General features: G+C 36.8%; 1 protein-coding gene across 5 annotated transcripts in view; it reads right to left on the bottom strand.

Annotated features, from left to right (window-relative positions):
• TBC1D5 (TBC1 domain family member 5) overlaps positions 1–24,742 on the bottom strand; it is a 330,026-nt gene that overhangs the window by 54,087 nt on the left and 251,197 nt on the right. For all 5 annotated transcript variants that reach the window (XM_072854018.1, XM_072854017.1, XM_072854022.1 and 2 more), the window contains 3 exons: positions 23,329–23,435; positions 7,842–7,927; positions 2,308–2,573 (listed from right to left, as the gene is read on the bottom strand). In XM_072854018.1, coding sequence (XP_072710119.1) covers positions 2,308–2,573; positions 7,842–7,927; positions 23,329–23,435 — 459 coding nt within the window. The remainder of the gene's footprint in view (positions 1–2,307; positions 2,574–7,841; positions 7,928–23,328; positions 23,436–24,742) is intronic.

The raw sequence follows: 24,742 nt of genomic DNA, 5'->3' as shown, positions 1-24,742 counted from the left end.
AAATCTTAATGCCTGGGATAGAAGTACCCGCAACTTCTCAGAGCTGTGGGGACTGCCCTCATTCACTGGAGAGGCTGTACAGCACTGTCTTGAGGTAGTGATGCTGTCCCTCTGCACAGAACTGAAGACTTATTCTCACTTTTAAGGTGTAATGGAGATGGTGCTGAGTTGTTTACAAAGGTATCTGCATCATGCTCCAAAAGGGTCTTTTTAGCCTGTCTCCGCCACAGTGTCATTGCAAATAGGGATTTTTTTTTTTGCTAAGCTATTCCTACATTTAAACTTACTTCAGAGAGAATTCACTGGGTAGCCTCTAAGAGACTTTATATTTCCTTTGCCATTTTGGGTTTCTCTTTAAAAATATGGCACTTGCAAATGTAGTTAGCTGCTGTCATTTAAAATTTCTATCCAGCTACAGGCAATATACTGATAACCGTACAGGTCTGGAACAACAAGCATGGCACTAATATGTAAAACAAAACTCACTGTCATCTCAACTGATGTTGTATATTTACATTTTGTTGCCTTTAAATTACTTCTATAAGTTTTGTACCAGATATGGGTAGACAGAATAGGGTGAGAGGAAGCTGCAAGTACTGGACCGTTGCAGTAGGTTTTATTTCCTCTTACCATGAAAATTCTTTGTGCCCTACATCATAAATTTGCATAATTTCTTGATAACTTTACCAAATCTCCATATTCCTGTTGATACAGAAATATGTGCACAGCTTGTACATGACAACGACCAAACATCACAATTTTTAATTCTGATTCTTGTATGGAAAGTGTCAGGTGCATTTCTGGATGCTGCAACATGTTAGTTAGCACATACAAGTGCAAACAGGGTCGTCCTTGACCAGCTAGATCAAGATTAAGCTACAAGTGACTCCACCTATAGAAGTTGCTTCAAATTTTACAATTTTTTCATATTAAGCAGGGAAAAGAAAATAAACACCCGAGGACCGCTTTTCCACCCAAAAGGTAAAAAAAAGAATCATGTGATAAGGGAACTATGGAAAACTTTTTTAAAAAAGCAAACAAAAGACCCTCTCCAAAATGGTGAAAATAATTTCGTTCCACACCTTATTTTACTTCCATTGTCATGAACAGGATTTGCATCAAGGATTCACTGTGTTTCAGTTTCATGTTTGCACTGTAAAACCCTTGCTGGAGCAATTTCTGAGATTACTCTAGGACTCCAAGAGAAGCTGCGTATCTGGATTTTGCGAAGCAGCTGCAGTGGCCCTTACAGAAGTGCCTGTATCTCTCTGCTTCAAGAGAACAGTTGTAACTTTCAATTCTGCTCCCTCAGTGTCTGCTGGGGATGTGATGCGTCATGAAAGGACTAACTTTGGACCATACAGTTGCCACAGGAAAGAGAAAGAACACCAACTTCAGCTACAAAGTGTTATTTCCCTTCTCTTACACTTTCAAATCTGGTGAAAAATATAATGCAATCCTATGTAATGGTTCAGGGCAACCAGCACCAGCCCTGAAATTTATAACCATTACCTAGGATGAGTTGCTAGAAGCAGCAGATAAAGTATCACTCTACTTACTCCTTGCAAAGAACCTACTGCCATAGGCTGTTTGAAGATGAAAAGCAGTAACACGCCTTGAAGCTGGCAGAATATAGGAAACAACTACCAAAGCTCAGCTTGTGACTTCGTTGTTTGCATAAATTGTCCTCAAGAAATATAAAAAAAAGGCTCAAGAAAAAGTAGTATCTACTAAACAGAGAAAGTGCAGAGGGCCATCACAAATTATTAAAAGGCAAATACATGTTATTGTTCAAATAACTTCTCAAATAAGCTCCACACATTCTAAAGGGAATAAGTTTTCATTTATTAAGAATGACTCTGTAATTGATCTAACTTCCTTCACTCCTATTTAGCTAATATTGTTATGCATGGGATTTGTGCCAATAATCTGAAAAAACCTGCAGGAAATGAGTCTTACAGTTAAAAATATGTTGCATTTAAAAGACTGAAAAATGAATTGGCTAATGTTTATGGTAACAGTGTAGTCTGTTGGTATGTCTGATGTAATTTCTGGTTAATATTTTTTTAAAGGTTCAAAACTTCCTATAGTATTAGTACATTCTTGAGATAACATCTAATTCTGTATTACATTGCAAACGTGCCGTTGTACTTAGCATAGGCATCCTGCTTAACAAAATTCTATTTTTTCTGTTTCCTCCAAATATGTACCCATCGATATAAAATCAATAAAAGGACTTTCTTCAGTCCTGAAGGTGTACAACAAAGCTTCCTTCTGTCGTGGCATGCCCATTCGTGTCACCTTTACCTTTGCCCAGCTGAACTGGCATGCTTTCAGACTTCATCATCCTCTGCTGCTGGGCCTGGTGGTGCTGGTGCTGGTGCTGGTGGTGGTGCTGGGGGGTTTCCACTGTGCTTCTGATGGGCATTGCAGGGGGAGGGAAGCTGCTCCCCCCAGCAGGAGGACCCCCAGCCCCGCCTGAAGCCATAGCTGGAGCAATGAGCTTTCGGCCAAAATTCAGTAAGCTGTTGGAGACTTTGTTAATGTTCAGTGGGGCAGCCTTAGCACTGGCGCTGAAAAAAAGAAGAGGAGAAATCATCACATCCTTGCCAACGCTTTGGCCAGACATAGCAATGCATGCATTGTTCTCCAAACTTGGGGGAAAAAATCCAGATCTGAGCATTACAAAGAGGGTGTTTTACCACAGTCGCACTGGAATATACACAGGAACCACAGGGACTGCACGCGGTGTGAGTTTTTCCCAACCAGTAGTGGACAAATTTTTTTGGCCCTTTCTTCCTGAACAATGCAGGCTAACCCCAAACAAAGCAAGTTTGTACCAATTTTCTTAATATGCCTTTTTAAATGAAAAAAATGAAAACGTGACCAAAGAAGGGCAACGAAGCTGGTGAAGGGTCTAGAGCACAAGTCTTATGAGGAGCGGCTGAGGGAACTGGGGTTGTTTAGCCTGGAGAAAAGGAGGCTGAGGGGAGACCTTATCGCTCTCTACAACTACCTGAAAGGAGGTTGTAGAGAGGTGGGGGTCGGTCTCTTCCCCCAGGTAGCTAGTGATAGGACGAGAGGAAATGGCCTCCAGTTGCCAGGGGAGGTTTAGACTGGATATGAGGAAATTTTACTTCACTGAAGGGGTTATCAAGCATTGGAACAGGCTGCCCAGGGAAGAGGTTGAGTCGCCATCCCTGGAGGTATTTAAAAGACGTTTGGATGAGGTGCTTAGGGACATGGTATAGTGGTGGTCTTGGTAGTGTTAGGTTTACGGTTGGACTCGATGATCTTAAAGGTCTTTTCCAACCTATATGACTCTGTGATTCTGTGAAAAAGCAATCTGGGCTCTAAAGCATTGAAAACTTAATAAAACTGACTTTTTGCACTCCTTTTTCAAAGACTGCTTGAATATTTACTTCTGCTAGGTTAAATTCTCTTAAATGTTTAAAATAACTCAAACTGAAACATTTCTTTCAACAAGCAAAACTAACACTAGACTGTATTTTTAGGTTGGCAGAGCTACTTGCTTTTACTTCACCTTCTGCCCAGCCCAGCCATTTCAAGCCAAGTGCTTTTTAATGGGAATCCTGATTTCAAAAGTGATTTTGGCTGACATATGGCTTCAGCATATAACACATCTACTGGATCATGATCCTTATCATTGTTACTCCTTATTTTTAACTACAGTGTCTATTTAATTCACTTCAGTTATATGCAACATTAAGAATGAGGAAATTGTCGAACCATTTAATCTGTCTAAAATAAAGAGGCAAAGAAGCTTCTAATTCCCAGTAGAAGTGTTCACGTAACCCAGGGGTCAGCAAAGCCATTCCTATTTGTTTATGCAATATTTTTCTGTTTTGTATAATTAATGCTCGAAATACCCTTCACAGAAATATATCACGATCACAGAGACCTTTCCGCTCTGGAGGTTTTATTTTACTGATCTGTACTTCAGTGATATAAATAGCTGTCTTTAAAAAATTTGAAGAAATACATGTAATTAAAAACAATACAATGATTGTACTGGGGAAAAATAGTTTTGTAATGTTTTGGGGAAGTTTAACTAAAAATAAATTACAAATGAATTAATATGGGTGACTTGTAACTTGTGCAGGCACCTGGAAAAGTAATTTTGATTATGCTTTTCATATAATTTCCCTATTTGTCTCCAGATATGTTTTTTTTTAGAATATACAATATAAACGCGCGCACACATATAGAACATATCCAGAAAATAACAACAGCTGAGTTGTTTAGACTCAGAATAGATACAGTTAAAATGAGAGAAAGCAGAAGAAAGTATGTGAGCCTGCACACTCACGAGATACAGCCTCAAGCTGTATGGGGCCCTTCTGCCATATACTGGTGATGAAGAAAGACAGCATGTAGGATTTTTTAGGAGGAACAGCAGCGCAGCAACTGGGACAAAGTGCTGCTTCCCAATTTGTGGAAGCTGGAAAGGAATGATTGCTGAATAACGATTATGGGATGTTTCTCTGTCTTCCCATTTTATTGATTGCTGCCGATATTACAAAAAGTTTTTTTGTAGCCACCTGAGAATGACTGACAAAGTCACTACAAAGACAGCATCTTCAGAACTATAAAATACTCTTGCAGGAGTCCCAAATGGTTTCAAAAGCAAACTGAATAGGTCCTAATGATTTTAAAGAAGAGGACATGGTAAAATGTTTATTACTATTAAATTTTACTCTGCTACTACCTAGCAGACTGAGTTATTAATCAGTTCCCCAAGGTACTGCAGAGACACTTAAGGAAAAAAAGGGGATTTTTTTTCTATTCCATCACATATATGTGGCATCAGAAGAGTCAGCACAGGGCCTTTTGTTTAATGTCTTCTCCATTCCAGAAAGAAAATGAAGACTGTAGCTTTGAAGGTGGAAGAAGAAATGCCAGGTGTTGGCTTAGCAGATATCAATCACTTATCAACAGTTTGCAATGAATCTAATTACATCACTGAATTCGGGGGTCATGCCAGTAATAACTTGGTTGAGATTCAGAATCCAATCTTTAGTATATTTGGCATATTTTTCCCCTCAGTCTACTGAAACTAATCACCAAGATTGGGGGGGTATATATCACTCACTTGAAACATCACCTTAGAAAGAAGACAATGGCTTGCACATTGAGTCCTAGGTTTGTGTTGTCTCTAGGTCTAGAGCCTTGACAATCAATAAAAAAATCCTTGACGTTGCACAAAAAATTATATCTACTGGAAGTAAACCTTTTTCTCTGACAGGCTACCCAAGCAACAAAGCCACTGGACACTTTGAGCTAACTGCATCATTGGAATCATGATGGTCCACAGATGCAGGAGACAAAGCTTATATGGAAGCTTGTGTATTTGTGTCCACCAGCTTGTTTCTTTCTTGTTTCTTTTTTTTCAGCTGTATCTTGCTTAATAAAAAGTGGCAGTTTTCCTTCTACACTGTTTAATTTGCTGCTTTCACATATATGTAAACCAGGAGAAGTTAGTTTATTTGCCTTTTTCAGATGGTTGGAAAGAGACTTTTTGAGAAACTTCACTTTACAGGAACAATAAATACCAAAAATCTTCTCTAAGCCGTTATGTCCGAAATATGATTTTAAAAAATGCTTCAACAATAATGTGGAATAATGTTTTATAATTATTTGAGAACTAGAAAGGATAGTTATCGCAGCTCCTAATACCTATGTGTGATTTGGCTCTGCTATGAACCGACACTGCTAATTATTAGCTCAGAACACATACACTTACATGAAAAATAAATAATGATGCTATCCAAATTTCTTGTCAAGAGGTGGTCTTAATAAAAGTATTCTGAAGTAAAATTTATTGTGCAATTTCTCTAAATCATAGCTTCAGAAAATAAACAATAGCGAGGTGGCAGATCTCTGGAGGAGATACGTTAAAACTGAGCCAAAGTTCAGGAAAGTAAGAAAAATGTATCTATTTCTTACCATTTAAATGTCTGATATATTAATGCAAAGGATGATTACAGCCATTAAACACGGATCAATGTCTACATTTTAGCCATCTAATTGTACCAGACATGTACAACAATTACAAGAAAAATGCTGATTGATTACGTTGTAGAGTTATCAGCAGATGCATTTAAAAGTAAGGCATCAGTTTAAAAATACGAGTATCAAGGAGATGTGAATTCCATCTATGAAGCAAACAATTTTGTTTCATCACAATAAGCATCATTGACCTTGACTGTGAATGGTATATTTTTAAACTAGCAGTAGGAAGATGATTCAATCTCTGCAGTTTTCTGCTAAGATGAAAATGTTTTGTTTTAAGCAAGCCTTATTCAAAGGCATTTCTCTCTTCAGTAAGTAGCCATTATGAGAGATGAGAGACAAATGTATGAATATGATGGAGTAAAAAGTTTTATATGTGATAAAATAAGCAGTATATATTAGAGATTTGCCAAGATATTTCAAATATATCATTGAGCCTGTGGAATTAAAGATGAAAAAGACCTGGTAGCTGATCTAATCCATCTCTCTGCTCACTGCACAAACATTTCCTAATGTTACACCTTCCAGTTCTCTCTTTAGTCCAATCTTAAACAGATTTACCACATTTGACCTACTCTAAATGTTCCTGTGTTGAGATAAATGTATCCCAGTTATTCCTCTATCTGAACTATTCTGAACTATTTATCCTCTCCTTTGGTGTGTATCCTGTATATATGTGTGCAATTAATTTGTATTCCTACATAGATTTAATGGACATTTGTTTCCTTAGAATTGAGAGGTTTCCAACAGGTGTCATTCTTGTTTGGGCTTTATGGTTTATTTATTCTTTAAAAATCTTTGACATGTTTCTTTTGGAATTTTCAAATAACTTATTTTTCAAGTTTGGGGAACTCTTGAGACCTTTTTTTAAAAGAATAAATAAGTAAAAACATTCAGAAAATGCAATAGAATGTAGTAATTTTTGACACCCTTCCACAACTTTAAAGCCTGGTTTAAAAAAAAAAAGATGCTTTTGCAGTCACTCTACTCAGCTTTAACTTCTGCTCCTTTATCCATTTTTAAGAACTTTTTAATCCACTCCACTTTAATTTTAGCTAGCTTTTAATGTAACTGATTTACACAGAATTTGACAGAGGTGCAAAGGTCTAAAAGCCATCAAGTTCCTATGAATCAGCAGGCACAGTATACGGCTGAGGCCACGTGCAATCCAAGAAACTGCCTGTGACAGTATAAATTGAAGCATGGCATTGCATCTTGCGCTGGCTTGCCCCACAGCCACCAGCAGCCACCACCCACCAGCAATCGGCACCCACGTTGTGGCCACCCAGTCGGGGCATGGACACCTCTATGCTCGTGACCACCAGATAAAATGCCCTTGACAAGGAATTTAAGCAGTATTGATACAAACCGTTTCTAAAACAAGGGAGGAATGCTGCAAAATGGTTTAGTGAGAATTACTTCAAACTGGATTTACATTAATTCAATTTAACTTACACAGCTTCTGGTAGATGGATACTCCAGATTGCGATTAGATGCGTTATCGAAGTAGTTCAGCTACAGAACTCACATTGGCAACGTTCTACCCCTGCTTTTAGTATACACGTCATTGTGTACAAATGTCCTTAGCCTTAAAAAAATGCCAGCGAGCTGACTGCAACGCTATCTGTAAAACTTTTATTTTTCATGTAATAATAGGCAAGGTAAAGATTAAAAATAAATGTAATGAAACAAACACATGTGCTTCTAATACTGCTTCTGTAATTCCTGTTTGGGATAAAAGTGACTTCTGAAACATTTTGTTTATGTAAGGTCTTAGTGCAGTGAACACATACTCAGAAATAGCTTACCGGGTTTTGTTCATCAAGTCTGCTCCACGTGCTTTGTAATAATCTAAATTTTGTTGGAATTGATGAGTCACTGGTCTTGGATTTCTCTAAAAAAAAAAAAAAAAAAAAAAAAAAAAAGAAGATTACCTTATTGGAATTTGCTGAGAGATTTAAAGCAGACACAAGAAGTATGCTCATTAATGAAGATTAGAAATTTAAAGAATAATTTCTTTTCTCAGGATCTTGGTTTCTCAAAGCAGTAATGCCAGTTACATAAAAGTTAAGTCTTAAAATACTTAAAATAATACCAAGTGTTACCAGTAAGTCCACTCTGTGCTCACAGAAATTAGTGTTCTTCCACACAGCAATGAGGCTGGTGGCTGCAGTGGTAACATTTCTAACTACATCAATAATTGTTGGACAACTTCAGAGACAGATCTGATTTCTTCCTTTCGCTCAGGTATAGAAGTTTACCACCTTCAAGCTAAAGTGATATGTTTTTAAAGAAAATGGTAATAGTAAGGAGAAACTATAGCTAACATTTTGAACTGAATGCATCGCTAGCAGTGTCTTGGTTACACCAGGAATTAAATTTAGCGAGACCACCTGAACAGTGCCACTAGATGGCACACGGAGCCTTTCTTCTCTCCAAATTTCACCCTGCTCAAAACAGAGGCCACTAATAAAGAACTGTTCTCCTACAATAAAATGTATATAATCAATATTGAAACCAGAAGCCACTTGTTAGTCTCCCCCTCTGCCGCAATGAAACTATTTCACTGAAGCACGCTGCCTACAGTAGTTCTGAAATCATCCTTTTTGGATCTAATAATCCACCGAACATTGCTTAAGTGTAGACCACAGTACATGCATAAAGTATCTCGATCGAACGAACGCATCCTGAAGGACATTATTTGGAGGGGGAAGTAAATATTTTTACGTTAAAAAATTTGCATGCAGATGAAACCAAAATAACAGAGAGGTACAGAGAGGCCCTTTATATATATATATGTGTATATATATATTTTTTTATATATATATATATAAAAGAAGAGAAATGGCTTAAAGTAAATAATTTCTAGTGTAAGAGGATTTCTGGTAAATTTCTGCATAATGATCAGATATATTGTATAAAGGAGATCTAAATACTTTCCAAGTATTTGCTTTAGAGGTTTATTCATTCATAGCCTGTTGCCTTATATTCTGATCTGCCTTCTTAAGTCCTGCTAGTAGTAAATACAGTTTTAATGAACTACACAATGACCTTTCCGAAACAGTCGTTCACAGGTGAGAGTACATTATATTTTTGATGGAGTCAGTCTTCAGCTGTTTCAGTTTCACACATTGTATTTTTGGCCTCCAGATTTCATTAGAGACTGGAGTATCCATAGTCTTATCCTCTCATTTTCGACATAACTGCAGATAACCCTCCTTCCTTGGAAGCCTTGTTTTTGGAGGAAGATATAGGAGTTGCATTTTAAAGACGAAAATATTGTATGTGCACAAAAGGAGAGAAGAAGATTTAAAGAGGTGGTAGATATCAAAGGCCAGGATGATTTCTGGAGTCAAATTTAAGGCTGGGAATTTCCAGATCGTTTCCTGCAGTCAGACTTAATCTTGCATGAAATGTCTCATTTTCTTTCTTTGGAAACACATTAAACATTTTTAAAATATATCCTGTTTGCAATGTTCATTCAAAAATGAAACAACTAAAAGCTATTAGACAAGCATTAAAAAAAATCCTCATCTATCCTACCACCCACATTATAATGGCCGCTCTACGTTTTTCGTCTCCTGTTATAAAAACAATATTTGCATAACTCTACCCATTCATATGGCTTGTAAGTCAGTCCTCATCAACTGACAGCAATAACAATGAATCAGCTTTAGTTACTATTGCTCTAGTTTGGTAATTCAATGCATTTCTATGATAATCAAATCCAAACTGACGTGATGAGGATAACTGATGGTTCTGTGACGACTGTGCGAGTAATCAAACAGTGTAACTTTTCTCCCATGAATTAAATAACTTTTTTCTTTATGTGTCCTGATGACCATTTCAACAAGGTGGAAGAGTAAGAGATGGTTAAAATAAGGGGCACTTCTAAGTCGTAAGACAGCCCTTTGAAAAATTCACGTTACCAGCTGCTAGCCAGTTTTGCAATTTGTTTCCAATAGCTCAGTATATATTTTAAACTTAGCAAAACCATTGAAATTTCTTTTCCACCACCCAATAAATAAAAAAAAGATTATAACACATTGCTTCTGAATAAAAAAAAAAAAGAGGAAAAGATCATGTGGAACAGTATCTTGAAACATATTTATGCAGAAATGACAAGCAATTCAAGACACGAAAGGCTGATCTACTATCTAAGCACTTAAAGCCATTAATAGGAATAATGATCTAACTCAAACATATGAATGAGGCTCAAGCATTACTTTCACAGGGGCCTATTTAAATTCCTACGAGGTTTAAAGGTATCAAAGGAAGAAGCAGTTTAAAGTACTATTGCATGCAGTGAAAAAAAAGCCCTCAGAAAAAATGCTGTTGAAAAAACATTAGAAATGCAAGACAGTAAATACCAAGGGTTCCTGCTGTAAATCCTTTTGTAACACTACAGAGATATCTTTTTGGAAAATTTCATTATTTAAAAAAAGCCAACCTGACATATATGTTAGCAGACAAGAATCTGTGAAGTATCACCACAGAAATTTTAAATACTTCTGAAAACTGAAATTCAGACAGCAAAAAATATGCTGTTATGAAGATTAAGACCTTTATGTCATTGTGACTGTCCTTTAAATTTTATATTGTTTTTAACCATTTCAGTAAGTTAAATATAAGAAACAGAAAGGAAAACCTATACAATTACATTGTCACTTCTTTATGAATTTTAAACTAATTCCCCTCTCTAAGCATCCAATTTGAGCTGTCCCCTATATGATATTCCATGTATTAGGACTGAAGACTAAACAAGTTTATTTACAGCAAAACATAGCTCTGTTGTTTAAAATATTCACAGTAACCACATTTTTTTCCTACACAGTGCAATTCAGAATGATCCTATTTGTATTTTTAATTACTTAAGCAAGTAAAGTTTTCCTTTTCTTTTTCAATTTATTTAAGTATTTTATTAGTACCTCAGATAAAATGCTTTTTCTTAAAAGGAGAATGTTAAAATGACAGTGAAATCAACCCTTCAAATTAGTAGTTTGTTGAATCCCCCTAAGAAATTGTGTAAGGGCGTTATACAGATTAACACATTTATGTTTTTCCCCTTCTAAGGAAAGAGTGCAGAAATCAGAGAGAAAAGCTGCCTGTGCCAATGCTAGAAACCCCTCTTCCCCACACCCATTTTGTAGGAGCAGTCTGCTGGTTTTATAATTCTTCTAATCTTAATTTCTAGCTAGAGCAAGCTTAGTTTCAACCGGTAGAAAGTGCCCAATTTATACTTTTAAAAGGAGAATGTATGAAATTCAGATATAGAAGCACACATAGAAATTGATGTGATTTTGGACTTTGTCTCTTCAAAATGTACTAGCCACAGCCCAAAGGCAAGAGATGCCTTAAAATGTTTCAGGTATCTCTGAGATACTCCTGCCTCGGAGCCCTGCCTTGCCTAAAAGATCCCCCCCCCCCCGCCATTTGCCTGCTGAAGCCCTAAGCCCCGTCCTCCTGCTTCTGTTCCCAGCCACCACCAGACTGACTCACTCCAAATCCCACGGCTGGCAGGAGGTTCTTGGGAACTTGCTATTTGGCTTTATTCTCCTCCAGGGACACGGGGCCGAGTTAAGTTATACCCACACCTGCTCTTTTCCCAGGCGGGGGGCTGAGGCCATGGCCAGAATCACACCGAACGCAGCAGAGATTCCCTAAACTTGCATAAACCGCTGAAAAGCAGTTCCCACCAGCTAAGGATCGTGCTCCTTATGCTCGTATGCTCAAATTTGAGCTCGTATGCTCAAATTCCCTAGTTATAACCCTCTTCCTCCCTGGCCTCTGGAGACATATCGCATCACATTACCCACGGAGTTGCGATGATACAGCAAAGCCCGCTTGTGTGTGACAGAAGTCACAGGCAGACTGTTCTACAACGTACCAGGAAAACCAGGTTACTGCTGCAACGTAACGTTTCACCATCTGAATACACATTATTCGTAAAAGTTTACAGGCAGGTGCAAGCGGAGGAATCTCACTTGTTTTTTCTTCTTTGTCGAGGTATTTCCTTTCCCCCCCTTTAGTATTATTAACAGAAAAAAAAAATCAAATACAATCTTGTGCAAAATCTGAAGGTTCAGAATAAGAGACAACGATGAAAAAAGATTTTCAATATATCTGATGAAAAATGAGACTTATTTTAGTGAACATGCTATTGCCTCAACGCCAAAGGAAAAGCACTCGTCATTAGAGAAATGAATTGCTCAGCTGTTTATAAGCAAAAAGCTCTGGGGGAATTTCTCAAGGCCCAAACCACAAAGCATTGCAGGGTTACACAAACATATGTTGCAGGTGTTTTAGGGTAGGCAGGTGGGAAAACCTCAGCTACTGAAAAATACTCCACTTAATAGATTGTATCTGAAACTACATAACCTAAATGCAACAGAGAAAAAACAAACAAAACAGCAGCAGTGAATTATAGGTACAGGCAGCAATAGGCTCACCAAAAGAATCATCTCACTAGTGCCAAATGGGATTTTTTTTAAACTAGTTTTTTAAAATATATTAAACAAATGCTGCCAAACATGTAACTTTTTTTCTAAACTAATAATATTTTAAGCCTAAACCAAAGAACAGACTGAATTAAAATACATAAAAAATAGAAAGATAATGATGCAGTGTTGTTCTTTTTATTTGAATATTTTTAAGGAGCCAGTTTGCTCCTTTTCCCCCTCTTTAGCTGACAGGGCAATACTGGATTTTTTCATAATTCTCGTACAGCCTGAAACATTTTTGTATTAAAATGCTATTTTTTTTCCTTTCATTTGCTTCTAATGAAAGTTGGAGGAGCATATGACCCCATATTCAGTAATGACTGGGAGATCAGCAAAGGTTTACCCTTTTCCTTCTAGATTACCTATGCTTCTTTCTTCAATAAACATGATACGAACATGGTAAAAATTTGGACTGGGAACACAACTGAAATATAGCAGCTGAGATGAGGATAAGGAATACAGTTTGTTCAGTTCAGCAGCAGTTTTTCTATTAGGCACTAATAATTAATATGAAGTGTATACTAACGATTACCTAATAGCCTAGCTGCACAGAGAATTTCAACTTTCTTCTTTTTATTCTTTTGTCAGGTATCCAAGCAGCTGTCTCTACTCTATGACTAGGACTTACACAGTATAAGCAATGGCTTAACATTACATAAACATGCCAAAATATTTTTTATACTAAACAATCAACCCACTGCAAACTCCAGAGCACCCAAAGCAAACACCATTCCCCGAACAAACCTTTCCTTTCACCTTCTAGTTTTCCTCCTCCCTAGTTCTACCTTCACAGAACAAGAAACCTGCTGGAGCACAAAAGGTATTCCATCCACCTACGAACCACTGAGTTAAATGCTTACTAAGAAAGAAAAAAAACCAGTAAGACATTAGAGGACATAATGTGCTACTGCCAATTTTAAAGCGGTTCAAGGCCAACAGCAAAATGTTATCCAAAACATAGGTTGACAGTCTGCACCTATCAGCCCTATGTATGAAAGTAGCACAACATGAAGAGTATCCTGCACAGAACTAACAAAGAACCTCCTTTAATCACAGGAGTCAGGAGATCCGTGCACTGACACTGGCATTGGCAAAGGAACACCATAATCCTCAAACTGGGAATAATGCTTCCTGTTGGCATTTTTCAGAAAGATGCTGTGGGTCTCAATCGCACAACTCGTTATTTACAACGCAATAACAGCACGAAGAATCATTATCATATTTAATAGTTTCTAAAGAAACTAAAGAAAATCAGGGAGTGCTTTCTTTTCCCAAACCAACAAAAATTCCCAGAAAGAACTGAAAAGGAAAGAAAATTCAGTGAATTGGGTCAAGGCAGGAAGAAACCCCTGAACTCCGATCAAGCTGAAATAAATTATCTCCAGTTTTGTTACGTGACAACCCTCCATTCCCCTGGCAACTAGAAATTTCAGATACCAGGAAGATATTTTAAATACCGTGCGTTATGGTCTGTTTTTAACTTCATACACACATGCTTTCTCTCACATGGGCATTCTATGACAAGAGATGAAGAACTGATAAAAATGACAAGTGAGATTTAAAAATGCTTCAGTGACTTGACTGATAGAAATTTCTAGTTGTATATTTTGGCTTCTTGTCCTAACCGATTGGAAAGCCTTCTTTTTTTTCCATTTATAGTTTTACAGCGTATTGCATTTTAACAGGTAGATTGAATCCTACCAAATCAGCTTTTATCGATATTCCAGACAAAAAGACTCCGACCTGCCAACGTTCAAGTTCATAACCTGCGTAAAATCCCCATCTTGCATCAACAGAATCGCTTAAGTACCTTCTAAATCTGCCTCTTAATTTAGTCGCCTATTTTTCAGCCGAACCCTTGGTTTTAAGAAGTAAATTAACTAAATAGTGAGGTATAAATCTGACAGTGTTCAGCCCTACCCTGTGACAGATTTATGCTCTGGCGTCTTGCAGCCCTGCACAGTTAGGAACAGGAGTTTTACAACATTGTGGAGGAAAGATCCAGGCTTTTGAAGGGAACACACAGCAAGCCTTGCTTTAAACCCTGGAATGCTCCAAATTATGAGGTTTAAAATATGACATCTTTATGTACAGAAAAGCTACCACATTATGGTTTTATTGGCACTCGTTTTGGACAACCTGCATAACTCACTGATGGCTTTGTGAGTAATGCAGTTATCCGAAGCTTATACTGATAAAACCCTTATAACCACACTTACAGCATTATATCTTCTCCAGATACATGCTTGTACACAAATCTCACATATCAGGGAAAAAAGAGAACATTTTAAAGTGCTATTTGGTTATTTCTGTTACGTGGAAAAGAAACAGATTAATTTATGTTCCGCGTGTAATGTGCTATGTAAAACACTTGAAAAAGGTCCCTAGGGGAGTGAAAAAGGCTCTTACAAAGAGCCCCATGCACACACCACAGCAAAAGGAATATGATGTCCAAGTCTTTTCCTCTAAAACGCAGAGAGAAGCTAAGGTCCTGGTGCTGCGGGACAAGCAACTCCTTTCATTTTGGGATTCCAATAATGAGGATACTGCAGAGCCATTTTGAACACTACTGCTTCCTAAAAAGATAAAGGACAAAGAAAGAGTCCTACCTCACATCTCCAAATCTAATTTTCCATAAAAAGTTATAGCAAAGGATAAAATGTACCATTCCCACTTCTATCTTGAAAGTATATTGCTCTTTCAGAGAAGCGTTCCCCAATACATATGTACTCCAATAGCTTTGCATACAACAATTAATACATTAATATTTACTATAAAATATGTCAATACACCAGCAGTATATCCACATTTATATCAGAAGAGACTGAACTTAAATTCCATCATAATAGATTGGATATGGTTCAGTAGCTAATCTTTCATACATTATTGAAAAGTTATGAATCTATTTTTGTGTAACTCACAGTTTGTGTTTTGCAAATTTTAGTCAAATAAATAAATTATGATACGGAGAACTTTTGATTAGGTAGAATCAAAGTGCTTTAAGTGTTTTAAGTGCTTCCTTTTGATAAACTACCTTGCAAACTAGAAGTGATTAATTGAATAGTCAGGTTGCACACAAGAAGAACCATAATCACCTCACACTAACACTGTTAAATACATTTTATTAGTGTAATTTTATAAATAACATCATTACTCTTTAGGAGAGGGTCAGTAGCTTTAGACGACTTTTTAAACAGAAGTAAACCAATCATTTGAAAGAAACAGCCCCAAGAAATTCACAAGCAATAACTTTTATTGGTAGCTAAAGTAATTAAGAGCTTAAAGTGCTTCAGCTTCTTGCTTTAGCATCAAGTACAATCAGAATTGCTTTTACTTTGCTACTAAGGATATCAACTTGCTCAAAGAGAAAGCACAGTTTAAAGTTTTGGCTTCCAATAATAACTTTCTCTTCCATCTTGCCTCTCTGAAGTACTTGCCCTTAACATGATAGAGCTTATGAATTCCCAGTCAATATTAATGGGAATGGTGATCAGCACAGGAGAATAATTCCCTCCCTATTTCTAAATTTTCCCTGATCACCCCTCTGGCCTGAACATGATGTTGCGGCATCTCACGCCTTCTCTTCCTGATTAATAGGGAGAACACCTCGATAAAAGGCATAATTATGAAATCTGCAGAGAAGATTCAAAAATGCAAACACTTTTTTTTTTCCCTTGTGTTTGCAATTCTTAGCCCAATGACTGATCAGCAAGTAGCTGCCTTGACTATTTATTGAATAATGCATATGTTACTTGCTGTTCTATACAACACTATTACATACTTGTTTTAATATCAGTCAAAAGTAGAAACAATGGTTCCGAATTTGCCTTTAGCCGTCTCCTCTGAAAGACTCTGCACCTCTCCACCCGCCCAGAAATCACCAGCCACGCCACCAACTCCTCACCGCCCTCAAGGCCAGCAGCTCTCCTGCTGGGTCACACCAGACCGGCAATGACAACAACGAAGTCAACTTGCCCTCCTTGCCGGGCTCTGCCCTCACTGCCAGGAGTGGACTGCAGCACCATCTCACTCGGCCCTACACAGAACCGGGACAAGTCCTTCGTTTCTGCCCCATGTTACCCGTGGCACAGCTCTGTCTTACCTATGAGAGGTGTCACGGTTCAGGCATCTTTGCTTTATTCTGTATTATTCCCCACCATTTTCCTATTCATTTAAATGTAATGGCGGCTTAACTTGCATTGATACAATATTTGTGGGTTCTTAACCAAATAACTGGCCTGTGCGTACAACGCTAAAGACAGAGCAATACTGGAAACTGCATCGTGGTTGGCAATGCAAGAGATCAGCTCTCTCCTTCGAGTGGTGACTACTGTGTTACATATGGTACTGAGGAATGAGAAGGACTTTGAAAGATTTCTCATTCGAAAAGTCTTGACTAGATGACTAATCAACCACTTTGCAAGATTTTTTCCTGAAAATACTACTTGTGACATCCAGGGTATTTTGAAGAAGATGACTATTTTATGGTGGGTCGATTAAATGGTTAATGTATGAGGGGAAATTGCAATGAACTCTGGGAGAGATGAGAAAGTTACTGTACTATGAGTACTGACCACATAGCCTTTTTGTATTTTAAAATGCATAGGTGCACTGCGAATGAAGGTTTTGAAACAAATGTAGAAAAACGAAGAGAATTTTTAATTCATGTTACACGTACTATTTTTATGTGGTACTATGGCAACATGGTTATTCCAAGTAATTTATCATTAAACTCATAGCTGCCTGTCATACCTTATTCTATTAATGAAACACAATAACTGAATATTTAGAACAATAATTCTTAAAACAAAGCATGGCCTCTCTCCTTGGAAAGCAAAAGTTTCTGATTTTAAGAACGTGAACATAAATAAAGAACAAGTTAATATCATGGCTTTTACATGTATAATATATGCAATTCTTAGTTGTATAGGCCCTCATTAAAAAGCTTAGCATGCAGTTGCAGAAAAAACATCAATTTATTCAAAGTGAGATGTTTAGATTACATCTAACCGTATTGTATTTGCAAATGGGGAAGTTAGACCACCAAAATGCTTGGGTTAACTACAAGGAATTGAATGTGGTTACAAAACCAGAGGTCATTTTGAAGATCCTGACATGTTTTTGTTCATAAAAGTCTATCTATGTTGCATTAAACATCCAAGATCTTAACCTTTCAGAAATCAAGGCAAATAGAAGTTCTTTGTGAATCAGTGAAAGTAAATGCATTTATTTTTTGTTTCTCCTAATTCCTTTCCTCCCAGATGAAGAGACATGTACTTAGCTTTTCTGGAAAACCTTGTTTCCTTTATCAGTCACATCCCCTGTCAAGGCAACTCTCCTTTAAAGCGTAGGTGACCTTACTAGTACCGCCAGCTCATACTGCATTGGGATATCCATTATCCCAGATTTCTGATACTTACTTTTCATACACCCCAAATCCCTAACGTATAATTGCGAATCTCCTGAAAAATCAATCACATCCTTCATGACTGAAAAAAAAAAAAAAAAAAGGCAAAAAGCAAACGTTTGTTCAGGCCCCCCCCCCGCCTTGTTGGTACCCTTCTAACAAAATGGACTCCGCACCCCACTCAGTGTGTGTAGGTACAAATTAATGAGCTGCTAATGCCCAAACACTGCCAGATCCCAACTTCTGATTGGCTGCAATCTGGTCATTAAAGAGCGGTAATTAATGCCAGATTGCACACACAGTGCTAACAAACAAACAAAACAACCCCAAACCTGCTTTTCTCCTGCCACAAACAGCAAAACAAACACTACTGACATAACGGCAGCTTTCAAAGGACAGTTGCAGCTCTGCAGCGGCACCTCAGTTAATGAGTGTATAGAAACGAATTTATCTGAAGAAGAAGAAAGTGAAACTCAACAGCCTTTCAGGCACATGAAACTAGCTTGGAGAAAACTCTGAGACGGTGGCAGCTACTTAAGAAGAAAATTCAGCTGAAAATAAATGTACAAAGAGTTCGGTTCAAAATTTCAGTAATGTGTTTTCCCCTTGTCACTTATTGCTCAGATTGTGAAAAGTGTTAAAAGCTGGCGTGCAGATTACTCCCACTAATCGTTGTATGAGTGATCATGACCATATATTATTGCTTAAGTTTTCTGGCAGTACCTGTAATTTCGGTCATGACGAACCAATACAACTTCTTTGGAATGTCATGTATGCTTCATCATGGATTTAGTTAGAATTTAATATTAGTATACAGCCACTTTCAATGTCAGCAAATAGCTTAAAATACAATGTTGAGAAAATATCAGCAGCAGTAACTAGAATATTATTAGCATAACTAACAAATTAATTCCCATCAACCAAGCACAACCACTTTCTTTTTTCTTTTTTGAATTGATGGCTTATGATAAAAGGTGTCTCCACTGAATTAAGCTCCTAACTAGCTTGCTCAATGAACAGGGTAACTCACCATGCTGAAGTATCTGAAAGCAAACTTATTTTACAAAAATATTACAAATAAATACAGTATGCTTTCAGACAAAGGATGGTTGTCAGGTTCTTAGTATGCAATGTAAAACTGTAATATTCTATGTAGTGCTTTAGTTTTCTAATAAGTCATTATGATAAGGTTAACACTTCAACACAGAACAACATACAAATAAGAACACCCAAAGATGAAAATTACTTTGCTTATGTTGCTGTATTAGAATTTTATTTGCTAAAGGGTGAAAACAGATTTGCAAAATTCACAGTTAACTTAAAACAATAGTTTTAAACCTTTTATTCCTAGCCCTGGCTGCCTTCAGGAAGGAAAGAACATCTGGTTATTTAAGGAACACAATATGTTCACATTTTCTATGACTTTTGTTTCTAATTGGGTTTTTTAATTTTTTTTTTATTTGAACAACTCTAGTTAGAACTATGTTTTTTAATCACTTTATATTTTTCCACTGCCCTATCTCCATATCTCTACTTCTTAATTTCGCAGCCTTTGCTTTGAAAATTAACAGTGCTCAATGGTTCTGAGAAGGAAAAAAATGAAGAAAATTGGCCACTCGTGGGATATTAAATACACAGAGACACACCTTCAGTAAATGCTTTTGGATAGACACAAAAAAACTTTCCCTTATTTTCTCATTTCACATATACATACTTTTAATAGCCCATTCTTCCATAAGAAGCTCTACTTTTATATTCAGAAGGACTCTAAGTGCATGGAAGTTACTTTCATATAAATAATTGAGGTAATTATCTGTTCAAAGATTAGAAATGTGAAACAAATACTCTGCTAAGCAGGTTAACTTTATCACCCTATGCAAAGACAACAACACTGATTTGAGCTTTTCATTCTACATTTTCCTAAGAACTGGAGCTAGCCAAATGCAGAAAAGGCTGAAATTCAATTATTCTGCATTGATCCATACTCATGCCTGTAAAATTAGTATCTCTCAGGCCCCCCTTCAGAGACAGGTGCATTAACTTGTTTTTAGCTATTACGGAGATGTGTATTTCTCTTCTGTGGCACTGGAATATATCAGGGATGTGGTATCTAAAACGTCCTCTCATCCCAACTGCCAACTGGGGTTCACGAAGTGAAAGGGAGAGCTGCTACACACATTAAATTAATGGCAAGCACTAATTACTTTTCATATTGTTGTTATTACTGGCTTCTGCTAAGGTTTGATTCCACAAACGGTCAGGAAATTGTATTTGTCCATCTGTAAGAAAAAAATGCCACCCATCTTTTAAGTATAGCTTTCTTCTGACATTTAGGTTGCTCTCCTGGTGATGACTGCAGTGAAAAGAAGCAAACAAAACGCAACAGGTTCATCAAGCCAAAGTTTAGCTCTCCTGATAGCCTACAAGACAAATAAGTAAGGAGGAGACATCTGTTACATCAGACCAAGAAAACAGAAGAAATAATGGATGTTATTAGGTGTGCAAACCCAGATTATCTCCAGAATCGAAAGTTATAGATGGAAAGGTTTTATCAGGTCCATCTTAACTACTTCACCATTTATGACAGGATCGTTCGTTAAGAACCTTTCAGTTTTATGTACATACCACCAACCTTTCTTAGTCCAAATACCCCACAACTTCCCTTCAGTGAGATTAATTGGCATTTACCTAGCTGCAAAAATAATCCCAAAGACAATGTATATTAACAAATCTGCAAGAGGCAGACTCCTGTTTGTCCCTGTCCGTGACTTCTAAACTGCATTTCTTATCCAGCTGAGATTTAAAGCTCCAAGGGGCAGAGAGCAAGCCTCTCTCAGATATTTGAAACAACACTAAACTTTCTTGCTATGTTCAACAAATAATGAAATAAGCCACTGGACCATGCAATAGTCTCCCACAGAAGAGTTCCCGACTTCACATACTAAAACCCAAGCGAAATCTTGGAAGAAATGCCACACAAACAACTCAGCCCTGGCTCAGGAGATCTAAATTGCACTGAACCAAATGTAATTTCCCATTAGAAAGTAGAAGCTGGTGATGGAGAAATGCACAGGAAAACATCAAAGGAGGAAGAAAAATCATTAAGCACTGAATTTGCTAATCATCACTTACAAGTTACACTACTGACTAAAATCTCCTTGTCTTTTCTTCCAATCTCCTTTTATCTGCTCAGGGAATAAAGGCAAACTGAATTATCTTTATGCAGATAGCAAAAAAAAGGTATCATAATTTTCCCACTTATATTGGTATATAATCTGCGTACTGACTTTAGAATCCTACAGCACCCATGATGTCTTGTTGAGTCTTCCCTTTCATTTTGTGTAATGAAAAATTTTGACAGACTTGGAAAATTTTTATGTGTAGGTTTTATAGAATAACAAGACTTCAGAAATATGTTGGATTGAACCAACATATGCTTAAAGACACATAAATGAAACTTAAAATCATACCTAGGGAAAGATAAGAAACAGGTACTCAAGTCATAGCATTTAAAATACATTTCTTTCTCAGACCAGGAGCTTTTTTTTTTCTTTTAGAGTGATCCTTTAGTACAGTTTAACTTCCTTACTGTAAGAAGTCCAGATCTGTTTATGCAGTCTCAACCCAAAGACCCAATGTAAAAAAGGAGGTGGCTGGAAGTCCCTTAGGGCTCTTGATTCTCTGGAAATCCCAGCTTCCTAACCTTCAGAGTATTTCCCAAGCAGATAAGTACAGCTCAGAAATGAGGAACAATTGTAATTAATCATATTTAAATTGATGAAACAACTAGCAGTCTTTGCATGAAAGAGCTTTAAGTACTCATTCACCTGAGTGAAGGGAGAACCACCTTAAAGACATGGTAAGAACTACATCCAGTATTTTTCTGAAAGGTGTTCAAGGCACACCTGAGAATGTTAATTAATAGGACACTGAGGCCTTATGAGCCTGACAACTTCATTCTGTTGGAGACAAGAGCGTAAGGAGCGGAATAGTGATCAAGCTTCTTTCATGGGAAGTTGGTGGTTTATTTTTGCTCCCTTCAGCTGGTAGGATATCTTGTATACTGCCTAGGATGCTTTGGAGGACAGCTGATAAATTAGTAATTATTCTACCTTTTAACATATACCTTCAATAAATGACAGATTACATATTGCATTTAGTTTGATATCTTAGCACAATTTTCCTCTCTATATACCTTCCCTCTAAAAAATACTTCTACCTTGTTTTGCTAAGATAGTACATAACTAAATGCTGGGCAGTCTGATTTCACAGACTGCTGCTGAAATCTTAAGAAAGATTCTTGAGATCTAATGTTACAAACTTTCTTACACACTAAAAAGATGATATACTTTACTTCTCATCATGAAAGAAATCTTTGTGCCCAAAAGGAATGAAGAAAGCAGCTGTAAGGATGCAGATTTCTGCAAAAACTGATATAGAAACAAAGAGATATTTTTTTTCTTAATCCATAAAAGCGTAAACATTGGTACTGAATGAAATTTTGCAGAAGGCAGTCAGAGTGCAGAAGTGATGAATTTTTCACTTTCAAAGGTGACGTGCATCAAGAAGACGAGGGAAATCAGACTTTACACTGGCAGCCTACTAATGGGACACGCACAAAGACAGTTCAAAACCAGCAGCACAAATTCTGCTATCTGCCAAAGATCTGAGTACTGCAAAGATTACTTTGTACAGTTTCGTCTCAAACACTTTATCCACTATACTGTGGATATCTACGTGTATATTAAATCCACACATATACATATGTGATTCTAAAACAGCAAGAGGTTCGCTATTTTTTTAGTATAGATAAGTATATCAGAAACTGTATGCTAGTAATATGTAACATAAAATTTATCAATTTATACATTTTATTCATGTGAAACTTTTCAGGTGGTAACAGCAGACTCGCTTTTAATTGAAAACCATCACATTACTATTATATATTGGGCGGGGGTAGTGCTTTAAGGATTAACAGTGATTAATCTGCAGAAATCTCATGAAAAAGGTCTTACAGATGAAATTGCATGACAGTTTCTATACAGCTTACTAGGTTATTATATAAAATATTACTCTTTCCCTCAAAAGTATACTTTATTATGAACAATGTCTGTGCAAAATACCAAGTAAAGGTATTCTAAAGAGCACAAACATCTGCAGTTACCAGAGCTCCTGGATAACTAACAAAGTAGTTGGATAGTATCCTTTAAAGAGTAAAGGAACTTCTACTCTTGGTTACCAACTCTTTTCTTCAGCATTTTTGACAGGTAAGAAGAAACTTGAAACTACAGTTTAGTCCCCAAAAGGTAGGTTGTTGTTAACTTCATAGTATTTAGAACATTTTATTATAGAGATTTATTCCCTGTATTTACAAAGCGAGCATCTCACCTTTGGATCTCGGAGAAAAAGTGCTCTTAGGATAAGGGAGTGAACATCTCCAATAGGTGGATAATGCATCAGAAGTCCCAAACAGGTCTGGTAATTACTTGAAATCACTACAATGAAAATAAAAAGAGAAAGAGAAAAAAAGTGAAATATTACTATCTTATTTTGATATTCCAGAACAGTACCGTATCCAGTAGATTCATTACAGTTGAGATTCAGCTGTCTTTTCCCACATTAAGTCTCCCAGAACTCAAGCAGTGCTCAGAGTAAAAGAAGATACTCCATAATCAAGCTTCATGACTATGCTTGGTCCAGTATCATTAAGGACAACGCTAAACCTACCACTGACTTTATATCATAGACATTTATGTTAGCTCCAGATTTAGATGCCTAAATTTAGGTCTCTGTAGCTGTGCACCTAAAGCCTGCCTGAGTCAGTGGAGGTCAGGGCAATACAGTCAGTGGAGCTTGAAGAACTAGTCCTACACTCCGAAATGGACACTGACTTTTCAGACACTCATCTGCAGACACCTGAATTTAAGTATGATAATTTGTGAGATAAATTTTACCTTCAGTCCTGCTTTTATGATAACTTTCCCCCATTCTGACAATTCTTTGCTGAAATATCTTTTATGTTGTTCTTATGTACATATACACATACATGCCCACGCACATATATATACACATACGTAAAACGATGTCAACAACTCCTTGTCTTCTTGTAAATCAGAAACTATTCAAGAAATTATCAGGGAAAAGGGAAAAGGCTATATTTTAATTTAATAAATACTTAAAGATATAATATACCGTTAACTTTATTAGAATTTTTTACTTGTTCAGGAAATTTTCAGCATGCTTTGCTAAAGTTTATCATTTTGTTATAATTGTGCTTCATTGTATCTAAATCTATGTAAGTATACTCTATGGTTCTTTGCTTGTTGTTGTTGCCTTCTGGTTTTTTTGTTTTTTTTTTTCCCCCAAATCAATCTAATTATGAGTGCAATTATTAAAGTCATCTTTTCAGGCAGGTCTATGTAAACTACTTCATTTCTTTTGCACCATCCAAATCCAGGCAATCCATCTGCCACAGCTGTCAAAGCAATGCCTGTTAATGATGCTCGCACTCTGCAACATAAAGACAGCCTCCAACAATAGTAATTGTAAATAAATTTTTAGCAAACTTTACTATTAAGAACTTTAGCTGTAGTAAAAAATACTTTTACTTAGTCAGGCCTCTGCACCAGAAAGGATCATTGCAAATACAAAATTATTCTGAATCAATAAAAGGCAAAATAAAGGACTGTTTTGTGGACAGAAAGATTTAAATGTTTTACTTTTTTTCTTTCATGTGAATAAGCCTCATCTCCTCCTGTACCTTTCCTCCCTCAACAAGAGGATTACGGGGAAAAGATGCAGG

This window comes from Ciconia boyciana, chromosome 2 (assembly GCF_034638445.1).
Source record: "Ciconia boyciana chromosome 2, ASM3463844v1, whole genome shotgun sequence".
Lineage (NCBI taxonomy): Eukaryota > Metazoa > Chordata > Aves > Ciconiiformes > Ciconiidae > Ciconia > Ciconia boyciana.
This window is presented reverse-complemented; position numbering and strand designations above follow the sequence as displayed.